This window comes from Sorex fumeus, unplaced genomic scaffold (genome assembly GCF_029834395.1).
Source record: "Sorex fumeus unplaced genomic scaffold, SorFum_2.1 ptg000125l, whole genome shotgun sequence".
NCBI classification, from domain to species: Eukaryota; Metazoa; Chordata; class Mammalia; order Eulipotyphla; family Soricidae; genus Sorex; species Sorex fumeus.
In genome coordinates this window covers 2,839,300-2,864,641 of record NW_026606182.1, presented here as the reverse complement: position 1 = coordinate 2,864,641, position 25,342 = coordinate 2,839,300, and the positions used below count along the sequence as shown (strand labels likewise).

Sequence of the window (25,342 nt, the reverse complement as noted above, 5' to 3'; positions counted from 1 at the left end):
AAAAAAGGCGGGGGATCTTAGAGCATGTTCCTGCCCTCTCGAATTTAAACCCAGATAAGTAATAATAATAACAATAAATTAAAATATCCCCTCTTCCCGGGGAGCCTTCTGGAGCGCGGGAAACGTTCTGCATCTTCATCCAAACGGTGGTTCCCGGGGTTTAAGACACCGGAAAGGAGATTTCCCGCGCCGCACGCCTCAGCCGCGCGCACGGTGGGGCTTGCGGGTCCCACCGCAGAGAAGAGAGACGCAGCGCCCGCCCGGCCCCCGGCTGGCCCGCGGCGGCGACAGGTGTCTTTCTGCGACTTCAAACAGCGCCCCAGGCAGGCGCGGCCCCAGCGCCTGGTACCCCGCGCGCCCCGAGTCGTGCGCCGCGAGGTTCCCACGGCAACTGCGAAGCCAAACGCTCTGGCGGCTCCGGAGTGATGGGGCTCAAAAGAAACCCCGGAGCCCGGATTCTGAACCGGGGCCCCCCAGTCAGGAGCCCCCGGGCCAAGGGCGGAGGATGACCACCCGCGGGGAGCTGACCCAGAGCATCACAGGGGCGTCTTAGAGCACACCTGCCCCCAGCCCCACCTGCGGCCACCAAGTGCTTGAATCACTCGCACCTTCCCAGGGGGAGATAAGAAGAGCTTGGCTGCTTCCCAAAGCCGCAGGACCAGGATTGTGGGGCTTCAGCTGAGTGTTGGCACATTCAGGGACCCCCCCCACCCCGCTTCTGATCCCTGAGGGCTGCCCCGCCTTCAAATCCCCTTTTCTGTCTGGACCTCATGCATGGGGATGCCACCACCCCAGGTGGTTGGTACCAAGGACGTGAAAAACGTGCATGAAAGGGGCTAGGAGAGGCCAGAGCGATAGAACAGGTGGGGAGGGCCTTGGCCTTGCACGCAGCTGACCCGGGTTCGATCCCTGACATCCCCTATGGTCCCTCAAGCACCAACAGGAGTGACTCCTGCATGCAGAGCCAGGAGGGGCGCCTGAGCATCGCTGGATGTGGTCCCCCAAACAAAACCAAAATGAGGGCTAGGAAACTGTCAAGCGTTTCTGCAGGTGTTAAGAATCATCCCTCTGGCCCCGACATCACTTCCTCAACTGTGCCTGTCCCCAGCGCCTTCCTTGCTGCCCACGAACCGGGTCCCTAACGTTTCCTGGAGGAGGTTTCCCGCCTGTAGATGAAATTCGTCCTTCAGTTTAACCTTCCCAGGAAATGGGTCCAGGGCAGCTCTCCGTGGTACCAAGGCACCCGTTTTCCGGAGATGCCCAGAGGTGTACCTGGTTGGTGCTCCCGTCCTCCGGGTCACCCTGGACCCTGCAGTTCCCCGCTCACTGAGTGCATCTGGGCGCCCTAGGACACAGCCCCCTGTGTCCCAGCTGCGCGCGCGCGCGCGCTCCGAGAGCACTGGGCGCGCGTGCCAGCGGGGTACCCACCCACCCACCCCCGGTCAGCGCCAGCGCGTGTCCGCGTGCCAGGCGCGCCCACAGCGGTGCGTGCTCGCGCGCGGGAGCGCGGGGCCCCGGGCACGTGCCAGGTGCTCGCAGGTGTTTCCCGGGCTCTGTGCGCGCTCGACGACGGCGCGGTGGGGCTCGCGGGAACTGTGTCCCGTGCGCGTGCGGGGGGCGGGAACGCCGCCCCCCATCTCTCCCCTTCTGGGTGACCTTCCTCCCGCGGGCTGGCTGCGGACAGTGGCGGGGCCACTGGCAGGCAGTCAGGCAGGCGGGGCTCCTCTTGCCGCCCCCGCAGACCTGGGCCCGCCCGGTCGCTGTCCGGCCTGGGCGGGCGGGTGAACCCGGGGCCAGGGCTCGGTGCCGCCCCCTCCCCGCCGGCCTCCTCCCTGCACAGCAGGCGCGGCAGCGGGAAAGGTTGGCGGAGGGGGCTATTTTGGGAGCGTCGCCTTAGCAACAGCCGCACGGCCGTCTGTGGCAGTTTTTCTATAGGTGCTAAAATATTCCACCCTGGTGAGTACCGAGTGCTGGGGGTGGGCGAGGTGGGAGCGGAGGGCGGGAGAGACCCCCACCGCCCCTCCGCCGGGAGTACTGGCGTCTCTCGGATCCTCTGGACCCCCGGGGGTCCTCCCTGCGCTCCCTGCACTCGGTGCTGCTGCTGCCCGCCGTGTCCTGGGCTGATCTCGCCTCTCAGCAGCTGTCGGCCTCCGTTGGCCAGGTCTGGAGAATGGGCCGGCTGGCACCGGGAACTCCCCAGCCCCACGCTGCTGGCGTTTTGGAAGGGCTCCCCCTTTTCTGCCCCCGCCCCTGTCGCCACCTGGCCCACATGCCCCTCCCGGCCAGAACGCCCTGTCCCCCTGCTCGAACCCTCCGGGCTCTGCCTGGGCCCCCACTGGGGACGGCTGCGTTGGCCTCAGACACTGGCTTATCTCTGGTGCTGACCAGGGCAGTCCCCCCCCCCCCCCCCGCCCCATCTCTGCATCCCATCTGGGCTGCAGCGCTATCCTGCCTCAGAGCTGTGGTGAGGGCCACGGGAGACCGGCAGGATGGACGGAGTGACCAAGCTGCCATCACCGGGACAAGCCTCACCCTTACCACACAATTGTCCCCAGCCTCACGCACCACCAGTCAGCCCATGACTCAGTTTCCCCAGCACCAACAGGTGTCGGTTACAAAGCTGTTGGCAGGTGACAGGATGCCCCGGGCAGCTCTCCTGTCCTCTCCCTCCGTCCAGGGTGCATCCATTTGTCTGGGGGAACCCGGTCCACTGTTCGTTACTGACAGCCGTTCAGGCCACAGAGGGCAAACGGCCCGGGGTGAGGCAGGGTCTGAGGTACTAGCATCCCTGTCCCCACCTGCTCCCTGACCCCCCTGTACTGGAAGCTCTCAGGGCTGATGGACACGGTGAGGTCGGTCAGCACCCCACGACAGCTCTGGGGACGAGAGGGCGGCCAGTCGGCCAGTCGGGCAGCACCCCTGAGGGGCTGAGGGGAGAGTGTGTGAGTGAGTGAGCGTGAAGTGTGTGTCCGAGTGCATTGGAAGAGTGTGTGTATTTAGAAGTGAGTGTGTGGGTGTGTGTCTGAGACTGCGTGAAAGTTGTGTGTGCGAGTGTGTGTGAAAGTGAGTTTGAGAGTGTGAGGGTGTGATGAGAGTGTGTGTGAGAGAGTGGGTGGGTGTGACAGTGTGATATGAGAGTGAGTGCGTGTGTGATAGTGTGAGTGAGTGTGAATGACACTGAGTGTGATCATAAGAGTATTTGAGTATGTGTGTGAGAGCATGTATGTGGGTGTGTATGAATGTGAGTGTGTATGAGTGTGAGTTTGTGAGTGAGCAGGAAAGAGTGAGAGTCCATGTGTGTGAATGTGCGTGTGAGTGTATGAATGTGTGTATGTGTGTGAGTATGTGAGTGTGAGTATGTGTGTGTGAGTGGATGTGTGAGACTGTATGAGTGTGTGTGAGTAAGTGGATGTGTGTGTGAGTGCGCGTGAGTGTATGGGTGTGTGAGTGTGTGTATGAGTGAGTGTGTGAATGTGTGTGAGCATGTATGTGAGTGTATGGGTGTGTGTGAGTGCACGTGAGTATATGAGTGTGTGTGACTGTGTGAGTGTATAGGTGTGAGTGTATGAATGTGTGTGAGTGTGAATGCATGAGGGGGTATGAGGGTGTATATGGCTGTGTGAGTGTGTGTGAATGCGAGTGTATGGTTGTGTGTGAGCGTATGAGTGTGTGTGTGTGAGTGTGTGGCGGGGGCTTGACCTCACAGAAGCCCCTCTCTGCTGCTGGTCCCCCAGGGGCTTGGGTTCCTGGGCCCCTGCGAGTGTGTCTCTGGACTCTGCACCTCCTTACTGGAGGGAGGAGTGGGGCGCAGGATGGGGGCCCAGGGTGGCGGCCCCTGCAGAGGGGCCCCTTCACCCCTGAACCCTCCCGCAGTCCCCCACCCTCCCTCGCGCCTGTGCGGGGTGCTGGGGACCCCTGGTCTCCTCCATGTCCTTCCTCGGCACCCCACCTTCCAGGGGCCAGCCGGGGAGAGCCCCGCGCCCGCCTCCCCCCTCCTGCTTTGAATCCCCCCTTCTGCACAGACGCAGAAGCCGGGAGCTGAACCTCGGTGCAGGGGGTCCGGTGAGCAGGAGCGGGGGTCCCTGGGGCGACTCTGAGCCGGCATCCCCGGGCGCAGTCTCCTGGCAGCGGGCAGGTCGGGGCGGACCGTGTTCAAGGTCGTGCGGCGCCTGAGCGCTGCCCGCGAGCTGGCCCGACGCCCGACCCCCACGCGCTGGCTGGGGGCGCTGGAGCCGGTGGGCGCCGCGCTGGGTGAATGAATGAGTTTGGGGGGGCCCTCCGGAGCCTTCCCGGCGAGGTGGCGTGGAGGCTGGACTTGGAGGAGCGCGCGCGGGCGGCCCCGAGCAGAGCGGGGCCGAGCCTCTGGGGGAGCCGCGGCCGCTCGGGTCTGTGGGTCGGGGTGGGCGCGTGCGGGGTGCGGGGCCAGCAGGGGCCGAGGCGTGGGGCCGGGGGTCCGGCCGTGGAGGAGGACCCCCGGGGAAGCCGCGGGCTCCGGGGCTGAGCGCGCAGTGAGCGCGCAGCAGAAGGGGTGGTGACTTGATCGGCAGTCCTGGGGTTCTTGGGGGGGGTCTCTGGGTCTCTCTGCCAGATGGGGCCGGACTCCTGCGGGCTGCGCGGGGCCCTTGGGGGTCTCGGCCCCACCCCCACCGTGTCGGGCCGGGACTCTGCCCCTCGGCCTCGGCACGGGCGGTCAGCGAGACCGCCGAAGCTGCGGGTTCCCCTCTCCACGCGCAGGACACTCAGGGCGGGGAGGGGGCGGCAGCGGACGCCCCCTCGGCCCATTAACCGGAGCCAAGGGCTCGCCGAGAGCCAGCGCCCGGCGGCGGGCCTCAGTCTGCCGGTCTGCGAAACGGGGCGGAGCTGCCTGGGGCTCGCGGGTGCCCGGGCGCGAGCGGGGTGCAGCGCCTCCCTGACTCCCCAGACGTCGGGGGGCGGCGGGGGGTGGGCGAGCGGTCCTGGGGAGGAGTGTCCGGCGCCCGCCGACCCGCTCCCACCCGCCCACCCACCCATCGGCCGCTGGGGGGGACCTTCCCACCTGCCCCGGGGGCTGCAAAACCCGGGCGCGGAATCCCGGAGCGGGTGCCCGGAGGCGCTCGTGGGGGGAGGCGGAAAACCCGGGCAGGATCCACGGCGGGAGCAGCCCCCCTCTCCATCCCCGGCCCCGCGCCCCCCGCGGCCCCGCCGCGCGCAGGGGTGCGGCGCGAGGGGGCCGGGGGCGGGGCCGGCGCGCGGCGCGGGGCGGGGGGCGGCGCGGGCCGTGGGGGGGACGCGCGCGGCCTCCGCAGCGGGGCGCGGGTCACGTGCGAGGAGGGGCGAAGTCTCGGCGCGCGGGGCGCGTGCGGCGAGTTGGAGTCGTCGGCGCGCGGCGGGCGGCGGGCGCCGGGGCTCCGGGGCGAGCCGGGACGCGGCCAGGCCGGGGCCCGGGTCCGAGGCGGCGGGGGGACCCCCGAGCCGGGCGCGCGGCGAGGGGGAGGCGGCGGGACGCGGGCACCCCCGGAGGGACGGCGAGCCCGCGGGGGCCGGGAGGGTCGGCGAGGCGAGGGGCCGGGGAGGAGGGGTCCCGGCGGGGAGGTGGCGGCCGAGCGGGGGTCGGGGGTCGGCGAGGGAGCCGCGGGGGGCGGGGGGCGCGAGCCATGGGCCCCCGCAGCCCCGCGCTCTGAGCCCCGGCCCGGGGCCCCCACGATGCTGACGCCCCGGCGGCGCCCAGGGCGCGGCGCGGGCCGGCGCTGAAAGTTGCGCGCCCGGCGGGGACCCGCCGCGGGGGGACCCCGGCCCGCGGAGACCCGACCCCCAGGTCGCCGCCGAGGGGGCGGGGCCGGCCGGCCGCCGATTCCCGGGGAGGGGGCGCCCCGGACTCGCCTCCCGCGCCCCCGACGCCGCCCGCGCCGCGGGATGTAGCGCCCGCCCGCCCGCGGCCCCCCGGACTGTCGTCGGACCCTGCGCCCCGCGGTAAGCCCGGAGAGCGCCCCCGCGGGCGCCGTCCGCTGTCTGTCCGGCCGTGTGTGCGTGTGTCTGTGCGTCCAGGGACCCCCGGGAGCGGGCGCGCGCGGGTGGGGCGGTCTGGGGGTCCGCCCCGCAGCGGACGGAGGCGGGGGCGGCGCTGACCTCCTGCCCCGGCCGCGACCTTGCCCGCCGCCTCCTCCCGCCCCCAGTTGTCACTTGGGGTGCAGAGGAGCCTGGAGGCAGGGGACTTGCAGCAGGGGATGTGTGTGTGTGTATGTGTGTGTGTGCGCGCGCGCGCGCGTGCGTGCGTGTGTATACATGCGCGCGGGCTTCTCTGAGTGTAAGAGAGTGTGTGTGAAAGTGTGTGTATCTGAGCGTGTGTGAAAAAGCGTGTCGTGTATATGTGTATATCTGAGTGTGTGCAGACGAGCGTGTTGTGTATATGTGTGTATGTGAGTGTGTACCCGAGTGTGTGAGTATTGTGTGCATGTGTGAGTGTGTATCTGAGTGTGAGTTTCGTGTGTGTGTGTGTGTGTGTGAACCTTCCCCTTCCACCTTCCCAAGTCCTTCCTCTCCGCGGACGGCCCGTCTGTCTGTGGACCAAATCCCACCTCTTGGGGTTTGAGGGTCACTTTGCCTGGGACACCCCCGCCCCCACCGCGGGGTGGGTGGACAGTGATTTTTCTCAAAGTGGTATTTCCCGGATCCGTGGGGGGAGAGAGGCGGACAGCTTACTCCGGAGAACGGAGAGCTTGCACCGAGCCCCGAACCGGGGAAACTTCCCCTCTCAGGGCTCCCCCCCACCCCTCATGCCCAGAGTAGGGTGGGGGGGCTGGGGGGGCCGCAGAGGGCCACAGCTGAGAGCGCCAGGTGGGGCAGGAGCCCCCCGTGTGTGCCCATGTTCACGTCAGATTTCTCTGGCTGTGTCTCCCTCAGACCTTTGGGACTTTGGGGGGCTGTTGGCACTAGTTGGTGGGGGGGGGGGTTAGAGCCACATGAAGGCTGTTGTGGGCTCAGAAGGGGACAGGCCCAGGCAGAGGCGGCCGTGAGGCTGCCGGCCACTCAGCCGGGTCCTCCCGCCGTGCCCAGAACGGCTGACTCTGTCCCTGTTAGCAGGAGGGGGTCTCCGGGCTGCTGGGCCTCCCCCTCCTCCCTCTGTCCTTGGTCCTAGCACTGAGAAACCACCCAGCCGACCCAGGAGCCAGCACTGGGGCAGCCCCTCTCCCCAGCGCCCCTAACGTCCACGTGGTGGGCAGGGACAGCCCCCGGCCCCCCAGTGCCCTGGACCCCCAAGTAACAGCAGTCGGGACAGACAGCAGCACGAGGCCCCCGGGTGGGGTTTGGGGGGGCAGGACGGCGTGAGACTGAGGATGAGGGTGGGGGGGAGGTCCTAGAATTCGAGGAGTCCCTCCTGAGCCCACTGAGAGAGAGCGCCACGGCGTCCACTGCCCCCCTCCGCCCCCCGCAGCAAACTTGACCTGGAGTTTCTGCTGGGCCGTGCGCGTGGCCTCTCTGGGCCTGAGCCTCCAGCTGGAGGCTCGGGATGCCAGCGAGGCCCTCTCGGGGGTCCGGGGTGTCCGTGCTCCCGGAGGCTGTGTGCGCGGGGGTGGGGGGGCGGGGGGAGGAAGTGTGGGCTCACGGGCGTGCTGCTTCTTAATGTGGATCTGGGGGAGGCGGGGGCGCGCGCAGGGAGGGGGGTGTGTGAGGAGGAGGGGCCCCTCTGCGGGGACCACTGAGTCACGAGGACATGTAAGCGACATGACAACCAGCAACACGGTAACCAGGAGACTCGGCGGCGGTGGGAATCGGGAAGCGGGAGGATGTGCCGGGGTGGGGGGGAGGCAAGGGGGTGGGGGGGTAGGACCAGCCCCGGGGGGTGGCCCTGGGGGTCGGGGGTGCAGCTGGAGGAGCTTCTCCGGGTGCGGCAGATCTGGGAGGGGGGCGCGGGCGGGGCGGGCGGGGCGGCCTGGCCCGGCCTGGGGGTCTGCGGGGCAGGGGGCCTCCTCGGCGCCTCCCCGCGCCTCCCTCTCTCCCCCACATCTCCACTTTCCGTGCCTCTCCCCCCAGGATGCCAAATTTGGCTCGCGCAATCTGTCGTCTCTTCTGAGATCGGCACCAGCGCCAAAGCCGAGCGCATTACATCACCGCCGGTCCCCTGCACGCGGCGCCCGGAGCGGGAGGGGAAGGGGCTGGGGGGGGACAGTGGCCACCAGCCTTCAACTTTCTTGCCTGTCCCTCCGCTCCCTCTCTTCTGCTCCCGGGTTCGGGTTCGGGCGAGCAGGCCCAGAGAGCTCAGGCAGGTGCCAGCCAGGGGGTGCTGGGGCGCTGGGTCCCATCCAGCTCCGTGACCTTGCGCCCTCTCTCACCCCATCCAGAGTCTGAGCCCGGAGGGGAGGGGGGAGCCTCTTGGGGAGCCAGGAGGGACTCCCCTAAATGCCCTTGAGTCCTGCGAGCCGCCTGGCCAGTGCCAGGCGTCCTGAACTTGAAGCGGCGCGTGTGACCTTGAGCACCGCCCCTAACCCTCAGTCTCCTTGCCTGTGAAATGGGGCCAGCGCCCGCCGAGGCATCACGCAGGAAAGAAGGGGAACAGGGGCAGGGCTGGGTCTCTGGCTGGAACTATAGCCAGAGGGCCTGGCGCGCCTCCAGACGCACACAGGCTGGGCTGGAGATGGGAAATCCAAGTGCACCCACCCCGCATTCAGGAGGGGGTCCCGGGACGGCCGAGACCTCAATCCAGGCAGACGGCTCGGAGCCTCAGCCTTCCAGCCGCACCCCTCCCTTTACAAAAGTGGAAACTGAGGCCCGGACCCCCACCCAAGGTCATCGTGAGGGTCTGGGGTGGGGGAAGCAGAGCCAGGAGCCTGAACCCCAGCTCCTGGGGCCCAGCCCTGCCGGGAGGCAGACCGACAGACAGACAGACAGACATGCAGGCCACCCCCGCCCCCAGCCGCTGCTAGAACATCTCTGTGTGTGTCCTGCGCCCAGCTCGCTCCCGGGTACATCTTAAAGCCAGTCTCTGACCGTCCCGGAGAGTCTCGGGCTGCACTTGGGGCTGAGCAGAAAGATTCTAGTCCCTTCCAGAAGATTCGCCTGCCAGGGGCTGGAGTGGAGAGAGACAGGAGACGGGACAGGGCGTGCTGGGGAGAGGGAATGTGCCCTCCCCAGACCCGGGGACCTCCAGGGACCCAGAGCTCAGGGGCAACTGTGGGGGTGGGCGGCCGAGGCGAATGCCCCCCCACCTCCGAGCCCGGGGCTGTGCCCGTCCCCTCGTCTCTGACAGCAGCAGGAGGCTGGGAGCCTGTGCAAATGCCCCCCGCCGCGAGGCCCCCTGCGTGTGGACAGGTGGGGGAGCCACGGCTCAGAGAGTCTTCGTGACTGGCCCAAGGTCACACAGCGGGACCGGGACGTGCCTGGCCAGTTTGGCGGGGGCGGGGAGCACTGTCACTGGTGCTGCTCTGCGGAAGAGTCGGGCATCCCTCCTGGGCGCTGGGCTTGGACCCTCCGCCTGGCATCCCCTCTGGGTCTGGGTCTGGCCGACGGGGAGATGGACGCAGAGAAATGGACAAGGTCTTGCTCCTCGTCTGGACTCTGGTCCCGGGGGCGATGGCAGCTGGGGCTGGGGCCGGGTACACCCGGGTTAAGGTTACGGGCGGCCTGGTGGGCCGCCGGCAGCCGAGAAAAGCCTCATCCGCCGTCTGCTCTGGCCCTGGGGCCAGCCACGTGGCGGTCACGAGCGGGAGGACAGGGGACACTGCGTGTCCCGCCCGCCTCACCTCCCAGTGACTGCACTGCAGCGGCTCCGTGGGCTGCCACCCGGTGCCCACGAGTGCCGGGTCCCCGGCCAGGGCAGGACCCCGGGCGGCTGGCGTCACCCTCCGGAGAGATGCCCGCCTCAGCGCCCGGGGGAGGGGGTCTCCGGGCAGGGCCCCGCGCCTCCTTTTCATCTTTATTTTTCTCCTGCTCCTTCTTCCCCTGGCTACGTGGGCTGATCGCTGCTCAAACTTTTAATTCAGATGGTAATTGAAATAATAATATGGGCCGAGGCCCCGCCTGTGACGCTGCAGCTGGCGGAGCGCGGCTATGAATAGACCTTGAGTCACACACGCGCGCTCCGGCTGGCTGGCGGGCGCGCACACGGCGGGCAGGATGGTGGGTGGGGTGCCGCGGGGGGGCGGGGGGCAGGGGGCTCACGCTCCGGCCTGCGCTGCTCCCGGGGCCCCCACGCACAAGGACCTGGCCAGCTCTGTCCCCGCGGGGCCTGACTTCTCCGACGGGGAGACTTGGGAGGGGGGGTTACGCTTCTCTTGGCTCGTAGGAGGGGAAACTGAGGCTCAGCCCAGCGAAGGGAATGGCTGTGCTCTGGGAAAGGGGTTAGGGACTCGGAGGACTCAGGGAAGGTCTTTCTGAGCACAGGGGGAGGCAGTGGGAGAAGAGGAATAGTGGGGTGTGGACCCAGGCACCCCCCAGACGAAGCCACATGTGCAGTGCACACGGGCACACGCCTGCCCACACAGACACATGTGCTCTTACGCACAGGCACACACATACACAAGCATACATACACATGAATGCACGTGTGCACAAACACAGATCGACACCCGAAATGCACACACATAAACACATACAGATGAATTCACACACTCATGCACATGAATGCATCCGTGTACACATGGGTGCGTGCATGTGTACATCTGTACAAACACATGCACATACACATATTTGTATAAACACGCACACACATGTACACGTGTACATGAATGGACACATTGCATCCATGCGCACGTGTGCGTGCATATACACACGTTTGCACAGACACAGACATATACACAGAAGGCACACACACTGGCACACTCACGTACACCAGCCGCTCCTCCATGCCATAGCTTGACTGCTGGGGCGACAAGGCTTCTTGGGGTCATCCTGTAAGAAGTGTGGGCACCTGCCTGGCATGCAGTTGATTCGGGCTCGACCCTCAGCACAGTGTCTGGGCCCCGAGCCCCACCAGGAGTGAGCCCTGAGCACAGAGCCAGGAGTCAGTCCCAAGCACAGAACCAGGAGCGAGCCCTGAGCACAGAGCCTGGAGTGAACCCCGAGCACAGAGCCAGGAGTCAGTCCTGAGCACAGAGTCAGGAGCGAGCCCTGAGCACAGAGCCTGGAGTGAACCCCGAGCACAGAGCCGGGAGTCAGCCCTAAGCACAGAGCCGGGAGTGAGTCCTGAGCACAGAGCTGGGAGTGAGCCCTGAGCACAGAACCGGGAGTCAGCCCTGAGCACAGAGCCAGGAGTGAGCCCCGAGCACAGAACCAGGAGTGAGCCCCGAGTCCTACCAGAGCAAGCCCCGAGCACAGAGCCAGGAGTGAGCCCTGAGCACAGAGCCAGGAGTGAGCCCTGAGCACAGAGCCAGGAGTCAGCCCTGAGCACAGAGCCAGGAGTCAGCCCTGAGCACCATCAGGTGTGGCCTCCAAACAAAACAAAAATCAGGGATGGGGGCTGCTTCTGTTCTAGCCTGGGTCTGGGCGTTGTGTTCCTCTGACCCTCGACTCCTTCCTCTGCGCCCGCGGCCACTGGGAGCCCAGCCTTGGGGTGTGGGGGAAGTGGGCACGGAAGGGTGTTCTGGCGCAGGGGGCAGCGTTGTCATGGCGACCTTTGGCTGGAACCTTGGCAGGGAGCATGAGGGCCCGTGGGGGCTCTCGGAGGGGCCGTGGGGGGTGCCGAGAATCTAGAGGGGACTGCCTGCTCCTGGCCCCGCCTTCCAGCTCTGCGGGGAGACACCAGAAGCCCAGAGACCCCAGTGACCCCCCCAGACCGCAGGGCAGTGGGGAGGGGGGCAGAGACGGCTGCTTCCCTGCCCCTCACCCCTCTCTGAGCATCCCGGGGTGGACGGTGAGTCAGTGGCCCTGGTCACAGCCGGGACCGACCCCCACTGCCGTCACCCCGCGACTCTGGCCAGGTCACTGTCCTCAGTCCTCTGCACTGATGGTGGGGGAGAGGCTGCTTCTCCCTGGCGGGCACCCCACCCGTGCCAGAACCCGGGGTGCAGGACTGTTTGGCCAGGCCCAGGGAGGGGGTGGGTGTCTGCCCTGGGCAATCCCTGTCCCTAACTTCCTCTGCAGCCGAGTTGGCGCCAGGCCTGCTGTGGCCGGGACACCCCCGGACTCCCAGGCAGAAGCCGCCACCTTCTGCAGACCCCAGAGCCTGGGGCTCAGATAAGACGGGCCAGCGATGGGGATGTGGCAGGCCTTGGGGGGAGTTGGGGGCAGCAGGGCTGAGCCAAGGACCCCAGGCCAGGCAGCTGGTTCCAGAAGCTTCCGCTCATTAACACCCACTCCCCACTCCCGCCCTCTGCACCCCAGGCGGGCCACCCGTGCTCCTGCCCCCCACAGTGACCCCCACCGGCTGGCTGTGTGGCCTCGGGCAGACTCGATACCTCTCTGAGCCCCGTCCAGGTGGCCCACGCTCGCAGCGGCAGCTCCGGGACAAGTTACAGCACCTCCGACCGTGCCCTGTTTGCAGTCACCTCCAGTGGCCGCTTCTCTGCCACCCAGGCCTCGGCCCCCTGCCCCAGTGCCCCCCGCACTCCCCAGCCTGCTGGGGGACAGTAGAGCTGGCCGGCACCCACCCAGGCTGCACAGCTGCGCCCTGGGGCCTCCTGACCTTGGAACCTCTCCCGCTCTGCATCCAGCTGGCCCCACACAGGCCAGGAGTTGGGCGCCCCGGGGGGGTGGGGGGACACGGAGCAGCCTTGGTGCCCAGAAGCTGGCACAGGTCTGAGGTGGGCAACAGCGGCCATGCAGGGGGCTGTAAGTCCAGTGCATGGTAGCTGAGCCCACACACACACAAGTACACACACACACATGCACACGCACACATGCAAACACATGCAAACAGACACACACATGCACACGCACACATGCAAACACATGCAAACAGACACACACATGCACATGCACACAAACATACATGCACACACACGTACGCACATGCATGCACATACACACATGCAAACACATGCACACATCACACACACATGCACACGCACATACACACACACACATGCACACGCACGCACACACCCCAGGCTGTCTGAGCAGGCTGAGCTCCCTGTCCCAGGGTGGTGTGTAAGCCACCGACTGGCCCAAGTGGCTGCTGTCAGGCTGTGCCCCCACCCCCCACATACCTGCCTCCATTCCCTGGCGCCCCTCATCCCTGGGGGACCCTCTCCCTTAGGCGAGCCAGGAAGATTCTTGGTTTCCTGTTCTGGTCACTGCACCAGCTGCTCACCCACCCCTGACCCAAACTGACCCGCATACACGGGCTCCCCCTGGCCCAGGAGAGACCCCCAAGGTGAGGCACCCTGTGAGTCGGGAACATGCCAGGCAGGAGAAGGAAGGAAGGAAGGAAGGAAGGAAGGAAGGAAGGAAGGAAGGAAGGAATAGAAGGAGGTAGGAAGGAAGGAAGGATAGGAGGAATCGGGGTGCAGGCCGGGAGCGGGGGTCCTGCTCTCTCTGGTCCTCCAGAGACCTGCCTGCCGGGCTCCTTCCTGATTTTGCCTTTTGATTTTTGTTGATTTTTTTGTGGGGGGCCCCACCGTCTGGCTTTGTTTTCGAGGGTCTTTGCTGTGCTGCCAGGGCGAGCCTGGGCTGCCCCACCCGAGCCTACGCTGGTTCTGTGGGGCTTCCCGGCCGCCCTCTCTGGGAGGACACCCTGTGCCGGCCCTCGTTGTTGGTACCAGGGCCCGCTGCCACCTGGGCCAGCTCCCCACTGGGGCATCGACTTTTTACACAGCAAATGCATGAAAATAGGAGACGCATTCACGGGAAAGGGCTTCGGCTCCCCCAACAGTGCTCTGGGATTACTCCTGACTCTGTGCTCAGGGCTTACTCCTGGTGACTGGGTACCAGGGGACGATACTTTACCAGGAAGGAGGTCGGCCCCAGCCCAGGGAGCTTGGTGCTATCTCTCTGACTTTAGGAGAGGGATTTTGTGGCCCCTGAAGGCAGAAATAAAATACATGATTTCTGGGGCCGGAAAAGAGACTGGCATGGTCAGAATGTGGACTGTCGTGTTGGGAACCCGGGGTCCAATCCCCGCCCCGGGGTCCCCCAGCCCCGTTTGCTGTGGCCCCCTCAAAACTAACTGTGAATTCTCAGAGTTCCCACCACAGCACTGGACCGGCAGACGGGAGTTATTCGGGGTCACCTTCACAGAGGGTCTCGGGGCGCGGGTGCGAGCCTCAGTGGGCATCTTAGCCACTTCCCGGCCACAGTGCCCCAAAACATCACTCACAGCCCACATTTGGGACTTCTCGGGGTGCAGGGGGCGCTAGGACCCTGGGCTGAGCACGGGGGTTCTGGAAACTTCCTGGTGGAAGGACCAGGCAGTGACCTGGCCACCTGCCCCTCCTCTCAGGGCCCCGGATGGAGGTCTCCGCCCTGAGGCCACCTCCACTGAGCGCTGGGGACAGAAATAGCTGCTCTGGGGTCACGTTCTGCCACGGGGCCCTGCCGAGGTCCTCCACGGTGATTGGGTGGCCCGAAAGGATCTCGTGTCTCCGTCAGTTGTCAGATGTTCATTAAACCTCCACCATGTGCCGGCACGGGGGTTCAGGGGTGCAGCCGGGGTTCAAGGTGTCTGCAGACACAGAGCGCCCGGGAGAAGGGAGATGGAAGGGGTGGAGGGAGGCAGCCCGGCACCCGCTGAGAGCACCTTGGGGGGCTTCCTGGGGGAGGTGGCCTTGTCAAGGGAAACAAACCCTGAAGGCAGGGAGGTGCGAGTGATGGGTCTGGGGTCACCAGGGCAGGAAGGGCAGCCCTTGGCGCCAGGAGCGAAGGACTCAGGATTCTGTCATGGGATGGAAGCTAGGTGACAGGTGCGGGGGCCGAGGTCGGGGGCCACCAGGAAGCAAGCCACAAGGGCTCTCTCTGAGCTGGGGGTGTCAGAGGCAGGGAGCGGCTGTGGTGGGCTTCGGAGGTGGGAGTGGGGGGCCCGGAACGGGGCCAGTGTCCCGATGCGCGTCCTGAGGTGACCTGCATGGCCAAACTCCTGGGCCCCCACAGGATGGCCACAGCGCTCCCCCCCCCCCAGCGCAGGGGTGGGGTCGCGGGGTCCCTGGGGCTCGAAGCAGCCCCCAGAGCTGTCCCCGTCCCCACTGATCCGTCTGCGGCCTCACCTGCTCCAGGCTCAGCTGTCGGGATGCACGTCCAGGCCCGGCCCTGAGCTCGGGTAGAGACAGGCGCAGCTCCAGAAAGCCCGTGGGTCCGAGCCCTGAGCTGCCTGCAGGAGCTGGGGGTGCAGGGTATTGTGGGGGTCAGCGGGGGGGCAGAGGCCGGAGTGGGAGTGGGGGAGAGTTTCCTCCCCAGGGCCCCAGTGGTGGGGGACAGGACAGAGGAGGCTGGAGGCGCCTCACATTATGTCTATGGCCTCGCCCGCTGCCAGCTCATCTTCCCGCAGGCCCCGGTGTGTGTGTGTGTGTGTGTGTGTGTGTGTGTGTGTGTGGTGTGTTGTGTGGGCGTGGGGATGTTTGCGTGTCGTACATGTGCTTTGTGTGTTGGGGTGTTGTGTTGGGGTGTTGCATTGTGTGTTAAGGGGTTGTGGGGTTGTGTGGTGTGTTGTTTTGAGAGTTGTGTGGGTGTTGCGTTGTGCGTTGGGGTGTTGTGTGGGCGTTGCCTTGTGTGTCGGAATGTTGTATAGGTGTTGTATGGGGTTTTGTGTTGGGTTTTGTGTTAGGTGTTGTATGGGTGTTGCACTGTGTGTTGGGGGTGTTGGGGGGGCTGTGGTGTGTGAAGGAGAGGGGAGCCCCATCTGCAGTTGTCAGCTTCCCGTGACTCAATGCAGGGCGGAGGAGAATGAGTCGCCCCGGCCCTGTGGTGCTGGGGGCCCCAGGCCAGGCTCTGGGTTCGGGGACTCCTCTGGGGATGCACCAGGCACTGCTCAGGGCACTGTGTCGGACCAGGGATGGAGCCAGGTTGGATGCATGCTGGGAAAATGCCCTAACCACCGCCCCCTCCTCCTCTGCGACCTTTTCCTGTGATCCCAGCATGGCACCCAGCCCCTCTGCGAGGACCCTGGACCCTGCACCGCGCTGGCCCTTTGGGGGAAATACCCGCGTTTCAGAGTTTCCTGCGTATCTTTGGTTTCTGTTGCTAATACACTCGCACACTTCTAAAACCCCCAAGCCAGGAGGACCCTCCTCCCGCCAGCCCCGCCCTGCCCCTCTCCGCCCCCCTCCCCTCCCCTCACCCCTCTCCACCCTCGCCACAGGCCCTTAGTGACCATGTCCCTCCCCCCAAGTCTCCCGGGTGCCTGCCCCAAAGCACCCCAGGGCCGGAGAGGGCTCCCCCGAGCGCTTGGCCCAGCTTCTCCCCGGGACCCCAGGCCAGGGAGGGGGTGCGGTGCTCCCTCCCTGACTGGGGGACACCCCCAGCCTCCCCCTGCCGCTCCCCACCCCCCTCCCCTGCCCCCATCCCCATGCGGCTTTGCTCTGCTGCTCAGGGGTCCCCCCGCCAGCACCCCACCAGGGACACCCCTGTTTCCACAGGTTCAATGGACCTTGGGGCCCCCCAGAGTGGCCCAAGCATCCGCCTGGAGAGATGGAGCCCCCGGCTTCCCCCAGCCCGGGGTCGTGCCCCCCATGGCGTGTGGTCTCAGGTGTGTCAGCGCCCCCACCTGCCTCTGGTTTGGTTTGGGGGACACACACATGGTGTTGGGGTCTCCTCACAGTGCCACGCCGAACCCCAGCACCTGGACCCCCAGCTGGCCCCCAGCCCCTCTCCTGACACCTTACGTGGCTGTGTCTGAAACCCTCTGGACCCTGCAGAGGCGCCCCTGGGGGAGAGCCAGGCCCTGAGACTGGGCAGAGGCCTGGGCTGGCCGGAGTGGGGCCAACAGGGTCCAGGGGCTGGTGGGCAGCGTCTGGCGAGGCCCTGTGTCCCCGCCCGCCCGCACAGTGTCCCCACTTTTGTTTGTTTGCTCGGCCACACCTGGCGATGCTCAGGGCTGACTCCCAACTCTGTGCTCAGGGAGCACTCCCCAGGTGCTCGGGGGACCAGATGGGATGCCGGGGATCAAACCGGGGTTGGCCGTGTGCAAGGCAAATGCCCTCCCCACTGGACACTCCAGCCCCGACATGCTGAGTCATTTTTTGGGCTTTGGATCATACCCAGCAATGCTCAGGGGTTCCTCCTGGCTCTGAGCTCAGGAATCATTCCTGGCAGTGCTCAGGGGACCCTATAGGATGCCGGGGATCGAACCTGGGTCGGCCTCATGCAAGAAAAACACCCTCCCCGCTGGACTATCGCTCCAGCCCCAACACGCTGAGTCGCTTTTCTTGTTTTTTGGGGTTATTTTTTTGGCCTTTTTGGGTCATACTTGGTGATGCACAGGGCTTCCTCCTGGCTCTGCACTCAGGAATTACTCCTGGCGGTGCTCAGGGGACCCCTATGGGATGCTGGGAATCGAACCCGGGTTGGCTGCGTACAAGGCAAACGCCCTCCCCGCTGTGCTATCACTCCAGCCCATGCTGAGTCGTTTGTGCCAGGGTGTGCCCCGTGGGCCAGGGGAGGGTCCTGAGGCCAGGCGGGCCCCTATGTGGGGAGGGGCGGCCCCCCGGGCTCCTGGCACGCGTCTCCATTCCCAGGTCCTGGCCAGAGCCACGCGTGAGTGAGAAACCCAGGCAGGGGCAGGGGGCGGCGTCCAAGATACCAGCCTTGGTCCCCTGCATGGGTAAATCCCCCCTCCCCCTGCCAGGGGTCACCCCTGGGCACTGCCAGTTGCAATCCAACCAGCCCTCCACAAAAAAAAGACCAAACAGGAGGCAACTCGGCAGGCAAAAGTGCCCTCTCTCCGGACGGGGGCCCTGGGATCCGACCTCCGCTGCAGTCTCCTAGGAGCACTGAGCCGAGAGCAGCCCTGAGCACCAGCGGCCTGTCCCTCTCGTGTCCTTCGCGCTCACTCCCAGCCCCCCTGCTGCTCTCGGCCCCCACTGGCCTTTCTGGAACCTTCTACACCCCACCGTCCACACAGCCCCGACCCCGGGTGAGTCTCCATGGAAATGTCTGTCTCCCTAGAGGGCCGGAGCAGCAGGACAGGGGAGAAGGACACTGGGTCCCCAGCACCCAAGATGGCCCTCGGAGCACCACTCGGATTCACCCGGAGCCCAGGGTTGCCTTCTGTGTGGGCTCCTGGGGGCTGAAGTCAGGGCCCCCCTTGCCCCTGTCTCGTGCTCTCTCGCCCTGAGTCTCCTTCCCCAGCAGGACCCCGGGGGTGACAGGCAGCCCCGCTGGGCCAGCACCTCTGGGGGAGGGAGGTATGATTGCTGTGTGACCTTGGGCCAGTGTCTGGGGCTCTCTGTGCTGGAAGGGAGGAGACTACTGCAGCTTCCCCTGAGGTCGTGGTGGGGGTGGCGTGATCAAGAGCGGCCTCGCTGGAGGACACAGGGCTGGGGTGGGGGTGGACCGTGTCCTGTCCCCTCACTGGGCTGGGGGAGGGACCTTGGGGAGCAAACGCCGGCTGGGGCTATGCTACAGCGATGTCCAGGCCCTGGGGCAGCTCCGGCGTCCACCCTGGGCAGCCAGGAGCTCGGCTGGGCAGTGCCAGGGTCCACCCCGGCTCCTGTGGACTCTGAGTGGGCTGCAGCGCCCACAGGGGGCAGGGTGGGTCAGGGGGTCACCATCTCTGAGTCCAGGGTGAAGCCCAGTGAGTCCTGCCGGCCCATCACTCACCTGGTCAGGCGTAGAGCCGTGACGGGCAGCAGATCCGCCCGGTAAAGGTATTATTAGTCCCACCTCAAGAGCCGGAGGACAGAGACCAGAGAGGTTCGGGAACTTGCTCAAGGTCACACAGGAGAACGTGGCTTAGAAGAGGCGGGGGCCGGGCTGCAGCCTGGTGGGCAGGAGCCCCCGAGGTTGGATGGCAACGTGGGAGAAAGTGACACCCCCCAAAACATTGGAGACCCCCAAAAACGTTCACCAGTGGCCCCAAGACCCAGGAGCCTCGGGAAGGGAGGGAGGGCGGCAAGGGCTTGCGAGGGGCATGTGTGTGACCCCGAGACCCCGACTCAGCCCACATCCAGGGTGGGGGGCAGGGGCTGGGCTGGCGGCCACCTCGGGACACGACGCCCCCCACCGCGGGGAGAGGAGGGGCGTCTGCTTGGATGCCTTGGAGAAAGAGCCGGGGCTTGTCGGGGTCCCAGGTCGCCCCCAGCCGACCCCCGACGCCCTGCTTTCCGTTGTGCAGGGGGGGTGCCCCATCCCCTCACCCTCACCGGGGGAGGGACAGCCCCGGGGGCCTGCCTGGGGCTGAGAGCAGGTCCGAGTACCCCAGAGCAAGGCCTTCCGGGGGACCGGGGCCCGCGTGGCTGGGGGTTCACTCCCCCGCAGGGCCCGAGCAGTGTTGGGGGCCAAACCCAAGCTCTCAACTGCGCTGACCCCCTGAGAGAGCCCCCTGAAGGCATCAAGTGTTCTTTTTTATTCTTTTTTTTTTTTGCTTTTTGAGTCACATCCAGCGATGCTCAGGGGTTATTCCTGGCTTTGCACTCAGGAATTACTCCTGGCATGGCAGTGCTGGGAGACCATATGGGATGGCAGGGATCGAACCCAGGTCAGCCGTGTGCAAGGCAAATGCCCTACCCACTGTGCTATCGCTCTGGCCCCAGAATCAAGCGTTCTTATGCAGGGTGAGGGGTGTTGGGCTGGACCCGGCTGACTCCCGCTTGGTGCTCAGGGGTCCCTCCTGGCGGTGCTCGGGACTAGGTGTGTGCTGGGGCCCGACAGGGCTGGCCTGGCCAGCAAGCACCCCCCGCCAGGCGCAAGCGACCACAGGGCCTTTTCCTACAGTGACAAAACAGCTGAGGGACAGACCCCTGGGGACTCTGAGGGGCATGTTGGGGCGGGCTGTGCAGCGGGAGGGTCCGAAACATGTCAGGGGGCTCCGGCTGGCCTGAAGGGAGAGACAAGCGCCAGGTGCCGTGTACAGGGGGGAGCCGAGGCCGGGCGTGGGCACCTGGATCCAGCCGGACCTGAGCCAGACACCAGCTCCCCGGCACCAACCTGTGACCCCACCCCGGCCCCCCAGGGCTCTCGACTGGGGCGAAGAATAATCAGTGCTCACTCACGCGGGGGGAGGTGATTAACACTGTCAGAGAAACCGAGGGGAGACAGCAGCTACCAGGCACCCGCACTGCCTGTTCCAGAAGGTTCTTCTGGCCCCCGGCTGAGCTGCGTGACCTTGAGCACCCCCTGCACCTCCTCTCCATCCCCCCCACGGGAACCAGGGGCCGCAGAGTTCAGCTTTCAGATTCCTGCTGGCTAGAGGGGCCGCGTGTGTGTGCACATGTATGTTGTATACACATGCACACGTCTGTGTGTGCGTGCATGTTAGCGTGTGTCTGTGTTTGTGTGTGTGCATGTGTGTGTCCATATGTGCGCGTGGTTGTGTCTGCATGCATCTATGTGTCTGTGTGTGCATGTGTGTGTGCGTGTGTCTGTGTGTGCGTGTGTGTGCCTGTGTATACGTGTGTGTCTGTGTGCGTGTCTCTATGTGTGCGAGTGTGTGTCTCTGCATGTGCATGTCTCTGTGTGTGCATGTGTGTGCATGTGTGTGTGTGCGCGCGCGCGTGTGTGTGTGTGTGTGGCCTCTCCTGGGGTCCGAGCCAGCTGCTGTGTGGGCGGCTAAGTGTGCCCAGGTTTTGCCTGCAGTGTGTGTGTGCTGGCGGCTGCCTCTGACCCCACAAGCAGTGGGCAGAAAACGAGCACTGGAAGGGGAGGCGGGGAGCTGCAGGGAGGCGGCAGGAGCAGCGGCCTCAGTTTCCCCGTGTGTGCCGTCCGTGGGTGGGACTTAGGGGCTGCGGCACGTCACACACAGGGGCCAGGGGATGAGACGTTCACAGGCCGCTCCCAGCACCCCTGAGAAAGGGCTTCGGGAAGGACCTCGGGAACCCAGGTCAAGGATGGGGCGAAGGAGGGCGGGCTGGGGTCCCAGGCTGGGGTCCTCCTTGCCCTCTGCCCGGCGCCTCTGTGCCCTGCTGTGCTGGCACCTAGGTCCAGGAGCAGCTCAGCGCCTAGACCTCCCGCCTGCACCCGCGCCCGGGGCCTGGCGCCTCCCACGGCCCCCCACCTGCCGCCCAGCGGGGCTGCGGGCACCCCTAAATCCCGCCCTCCAGCGAGGGGCCTGTCTCGGGGATGCCTGGACACCCTCAGGGGCCCAGGGATGGGGGTCCAGCTCGGGGTCAGCTGCCCTTCCTGACTGGGGTGCCCAGTACATGGGGGCCAGCCGGGGCCCAGACACTCAGACACTTTCCTGCTGCTCTGGAACCTTCCGTGCTCACAGGCCCTCAAGGGGGAAGAGGCGAGAAATTGGCCTCGGGGCCCTGCCGGGGTGCTGGGCGGGTGACCCCATGGTCTGGACTGAAGCAGTGGATCCCGCAGCCCCTGCCCGGTCTCCAGGCTCCCTCAGGGGGCTCACTCAGCCCCTTTCCGGGACAGGTAAACCGAGGCCCAGAGCAGTCGCATCACCTACCCAAGTGATGCGGTGGGTCTGGAACCCCAAGCCAGACGGGGGGTACCCGAGGGGGCTCCTTGGTGGCAGGGGGTGGGGTGGGATGCGGTCGGGGACGTCAGAGTCAGGCCCGCGGGGAGGGGGCCGTGCTCGGCCTCCCGGGCGGCGAGAGGGCGTTTCTCCCGGGAAGAGGCCGCTCTGCGTGTTGATCTCTAAATTACAGCGTTGGCGCGCGCGGTTGCTGCGGTAACCGAGGGTCCTGAAGGGGAGTGTATAAACACTGCACAGATGCACAATTAGATGAGGAAGAAGAATAGGACAGAAAATAGAAACTTCCAGCCTTATATAATCCCGGCCCCGGCGCTCCCGGCCCCGGCCTGCCAAGCCGCCCGGCCCTGGGCAGCGCTGGCTCTGCTGGGGTCCCCCAGGGGGGAGGGGTGCTCTCCAGGGCGAGCTGGTGTCCCCCACCACCCCGGGAGGGCTGAGGGGCTTCCTCGCATCTCTGCTGAAGCAGCTGCGGCCACCGACAGGCCAACCCCGCCTCCCCCGGCTACACCCCCCATTCGGGGCCACCGGAGGCAGGGGCAGGAGGCAAGACTTTCCACAGACACCCGCTGTCTCCCGGGCACCCCAAATTCTGACACCCCCCGTGGGATGGAGGAGGATGCTGAGAAGTGAGAGGAACTGTCCCAGGCGACAGAACGTGACCCCAGCTCTAGCAACAGCACCCACAGGCCCCGCTGTGTGGCCCTGGGCAGGTGGTGTCCCTCTCTGAGCCCCCTCACTCACCTGAAACGCGACGGTGGCCCCAGAGCTCAGGGCTCCCGCTCTCCCCTGGGGCCTAACGAGCCAGGGGCTGACACGGGGGCTGGGTCTACGCTCTCCAGAACATTCCACAGTGACGGGAATGCCCCGTCCCTGTCCTGTCCCGGTGCGGGACAGCCACCAGCCTCGGCTGAACCCTGGAGATGTGACTCGCAGGGGACCAGAGCGAACGGTGGAATTTGTCATCAAGCCCAGCCCAGGGCGCTGCAGCCGCCAGGGGACTGGTCAGCCCCGAGACAGGAGAGGCTGAGCCCAGGGTCCCGTCTCTGCAGGGGGCAGGGCGGGCGGAGAGGTGGGAGTGGGCACGGAGATGCACCAGCAGTGCAAGGTGACACCCCACCCCCACCCCCTGCGACTTGTAGCCTCTGAGTGCCGCCAGGCGTGGCCCCTCCAACACTGGGGGGGAAAGTGGGAGAGTGGGCCGTGGGGGCACTCAGGAAGCACAACAAGGTTGGGGGGGTTCAGAGGGAGGGACTAGATCCCGGTCCTGGGGACTTGAACGCTGCAGACCCACCCCCATCCCCCTGCACCCCTGCGCGCAGAGCCCTGCTCACTGGCGCCCCCTGGTGGCCGGACACGGAGTGTCCATCCCAGAGTGGGGGCGTGGTTCGACTTCCCCTCAGCACCCTTGCACTCAGGGTCCTGCTCACTGGAGCCCTCTGGTGGCGGGGAGCGGAGTTTCCAACCCCCAGTGGGGGGGCCGTGGTTTGCCCTCCCCTCTGCGCTCAGCGCCCTGCTCACTGGCACCCCCCAGAGGCCGGGCGTGGAATTTCCATCTCCCTAGGGTGAGGGGGCTGTGGTTCACCCTCCCCTCTTACCCCTGCTCGCAGAGCCCTGCTCACTGGCGCCCCCTGGTGGCCAGGTGCAGAGTTCCTATTCCCCCTGGGGGTGGGGGGCTTGGGTTCACTTTCCCCCCTGTGCTCAGAGCCCTGCTTGCTGGCGCCCCCGGTGGCCAGGCGCAGAGTTGACGTCCCCTCGCTGGCGTCCCCTGGTGGCCGGGTGCGGAATTTCCATCTCCCTGGGGTGAGGGGGCCGTGGTTCACTCTCCACTCTTTCTTCTGGCTCAGAGCCCTGACCCGGTGGCCGGGCGCGGAGTTGCCATCCCTTCCCCCTTGCTGGCGCCCCCCGGTGGCCGGGCACGGAGTTGCCATCCCCCGCTCGCTGGAGCCCCCCTGGTGGCCGGGCGTGGCGTGGCCCTCCTCCTCGCTGGCGCCCCCGGTGGCCGGTCGCGGCGTTGCCATCCCCCGCTCACTGGCGCTCCCCGGTGGCCGGGTGCAGAGTTGCCATCCCCCGCTTGCTGGAGCCCCCCTGGTGGCCGGGTGCGGCGTTGCCCTCCTCTTCGCTGGCGCCCCCGGTGGCCGGGCGCGGAGTTGCCATCCCCCCTCGCTGGCGCCCCTGGTGGCCGGGCGCGGCGTTGCCCTCCTCCTCGCTGGCGCCCCTGGTGGCCGGGCGCAGAGTTGCCATCCCCCGCTCGCTGGCGCTCCCCGGTGGCCGGGCGCGGCATCGCCATCCCCCGCTCGCTGGCGCTCCCCGGTGGCCGGGCGCGGCGTCGCCATCTCCCCCCCGGGGTGGGGGTGGGGGTGGCGGTCCGCGGCTCCCCCGCCCCGCCGCTCGGCTCACCTCTGTCCTCTGTCCCCCGCCCGCAGGCCCCGCCTCTGCCCAGGTGACCCACCCCGCCGGCCCCAGGCCATGCACGGGCACAGCCGCAACGGGCAGGCCCACGTGCCCCGGCGGAAGCGCCGCAACCGCTTCGTGAAGAAGAACGGGCAGTGCAACGTGTACTTCGCCAACCTGAGCAACAAGTCGCAGCGCTACATGGCCGACATCTTCACCACGTGCGTGGACACGCGCTGGCGCTACATGCTCATGATCTTCTCGGCCGCCTTCCTGGTGTCGTGGCTCTTCTTCGGGCTGCTCTTCTGGTGCATCGCCTTCTTCCACGGGGACCTGGAGGCGGGCCCCGCGGGCGCGGCGGCGGCGGCGGCGTCGGCCGCGGCGTCGGCGGCGGCGGCGGGCGCGGGGGGCGCGGCGGGCGGCGGCGCGCCCCCGGCCGCGGCGCCCAAGCCCTGCATCCTGCACGTGAACGGCTTCCTGGGCGCCTTCCTCTTCTCGGTGGAGACGCAGACCACCATCGGCTACGGCTTCCGCTGCGTGACCGAGGAGTGCCCGCTGGCCGTGATCGCCGTGGTCGTGCAGTCCATCGTGGGCTGCGTCATCGACTCCTTCATGATCGGGACCATCATGGCCAAGATGGCCCGGCCCAAGAAGCGCGCGCAGACGCTGCTCTTCAGCCACCACGCCGTCATCTCGGTGCGCGACGGCAAGCTCTGCCTCATGTGGCGCGTGGGCAACCTGCGCAAGAGCCACATCGTGGAGGCGCACGTGCGCGCGCAGCTCATCAAGCCCTACATGACGCAGGAGGGCGAGTACCTGCCGCTGGACCAGCGCGACCTCAACGTGGGCTACGACATCGGCCTGGACCGCATCTTCCTGGTGTCGCCCATCATCATCGTGCACGAGATCGACGAGGACAGCCCGCTCTACGGCATGGGCAAGGAGGAGCTGGAGGCCGAGGACTTCGAGATCGTGGTCATCCTGGAGGGCATGGTGGAGGCCACGGCCATGACCACGCAGGCGCGCAGCTCCTACCTGGCCAGCGAGATCCTGTGGGGCCACCGCTTCGAGCCCGTGGTCTTCGAGGAGAAGAGCCACTACAAGGTGGACTACTCGCGCTTCCACAAGACCTACGAGGTGGCGGGCACGCCCTGCTGCTCGGCGCGCGAGCTGCAGGAGAGCAAGATCACGGTGCTGCCCGCGCCGCCGCCGCCGCCGCCCAGTGCCTTCTGCTACGAGAACGAGCTGGCGCTGCTCAGCCCCGAGGAGGAGGAGCTGGAGGAGGCGGCGGCGGCGGCGGCGGCGGCGGCGGCCGCGGCGGCCGCGGGGCTGGGGCTGGAGGCGGGCGCCAAGGAGGAGGCGGGCATCATGCGCATGCTGGAGTTCGGCAGCCACCTGGATCTGGAGCGCATGCAGGCCACGCTGCCGCCGCTGGACAACATCTCGTACCGCCGCGAGTCGGCGATCTGA

At 66.7% G+C, this 25,342-nt stretch overlaps 1 protein-coding gene across 2 annotated transcripts; it reads left to right on the top strand.

Annotated features, from left to right (window-relative positions):
- Positions 1-1,837: 1,837 nt before the first annotated feature.
- On the top strand, positions 1,838-25,342 carry KCNJ4 (potassium inwardly rectifying channel subfamily J member 4). 2 transcript variants are annotated; one of them, XM_056137392.1, is made up of 2 exons: positions 1,838-1,956; positions 23,905-25,342. In XM_056137392.1, exon 2 carries the CDS (start codon positions 23,948-23,950, stop codon positions 25,340-25,342), a length of 1,395 nt encoding a protein of 464 aa, XP_055993367.1. In that variant the 5' UTR covers positions 1,838-1,956; positions 23,905-23,947. The 2 variants fall into 2 exon arrangements, with proteins under 2 accessions (XP_055993367.1, XP_055993366.1); XM_056137391.1 differs by lacking the exon at positions 1,838-1,956 and adding an exon at positions 5,693-5,949.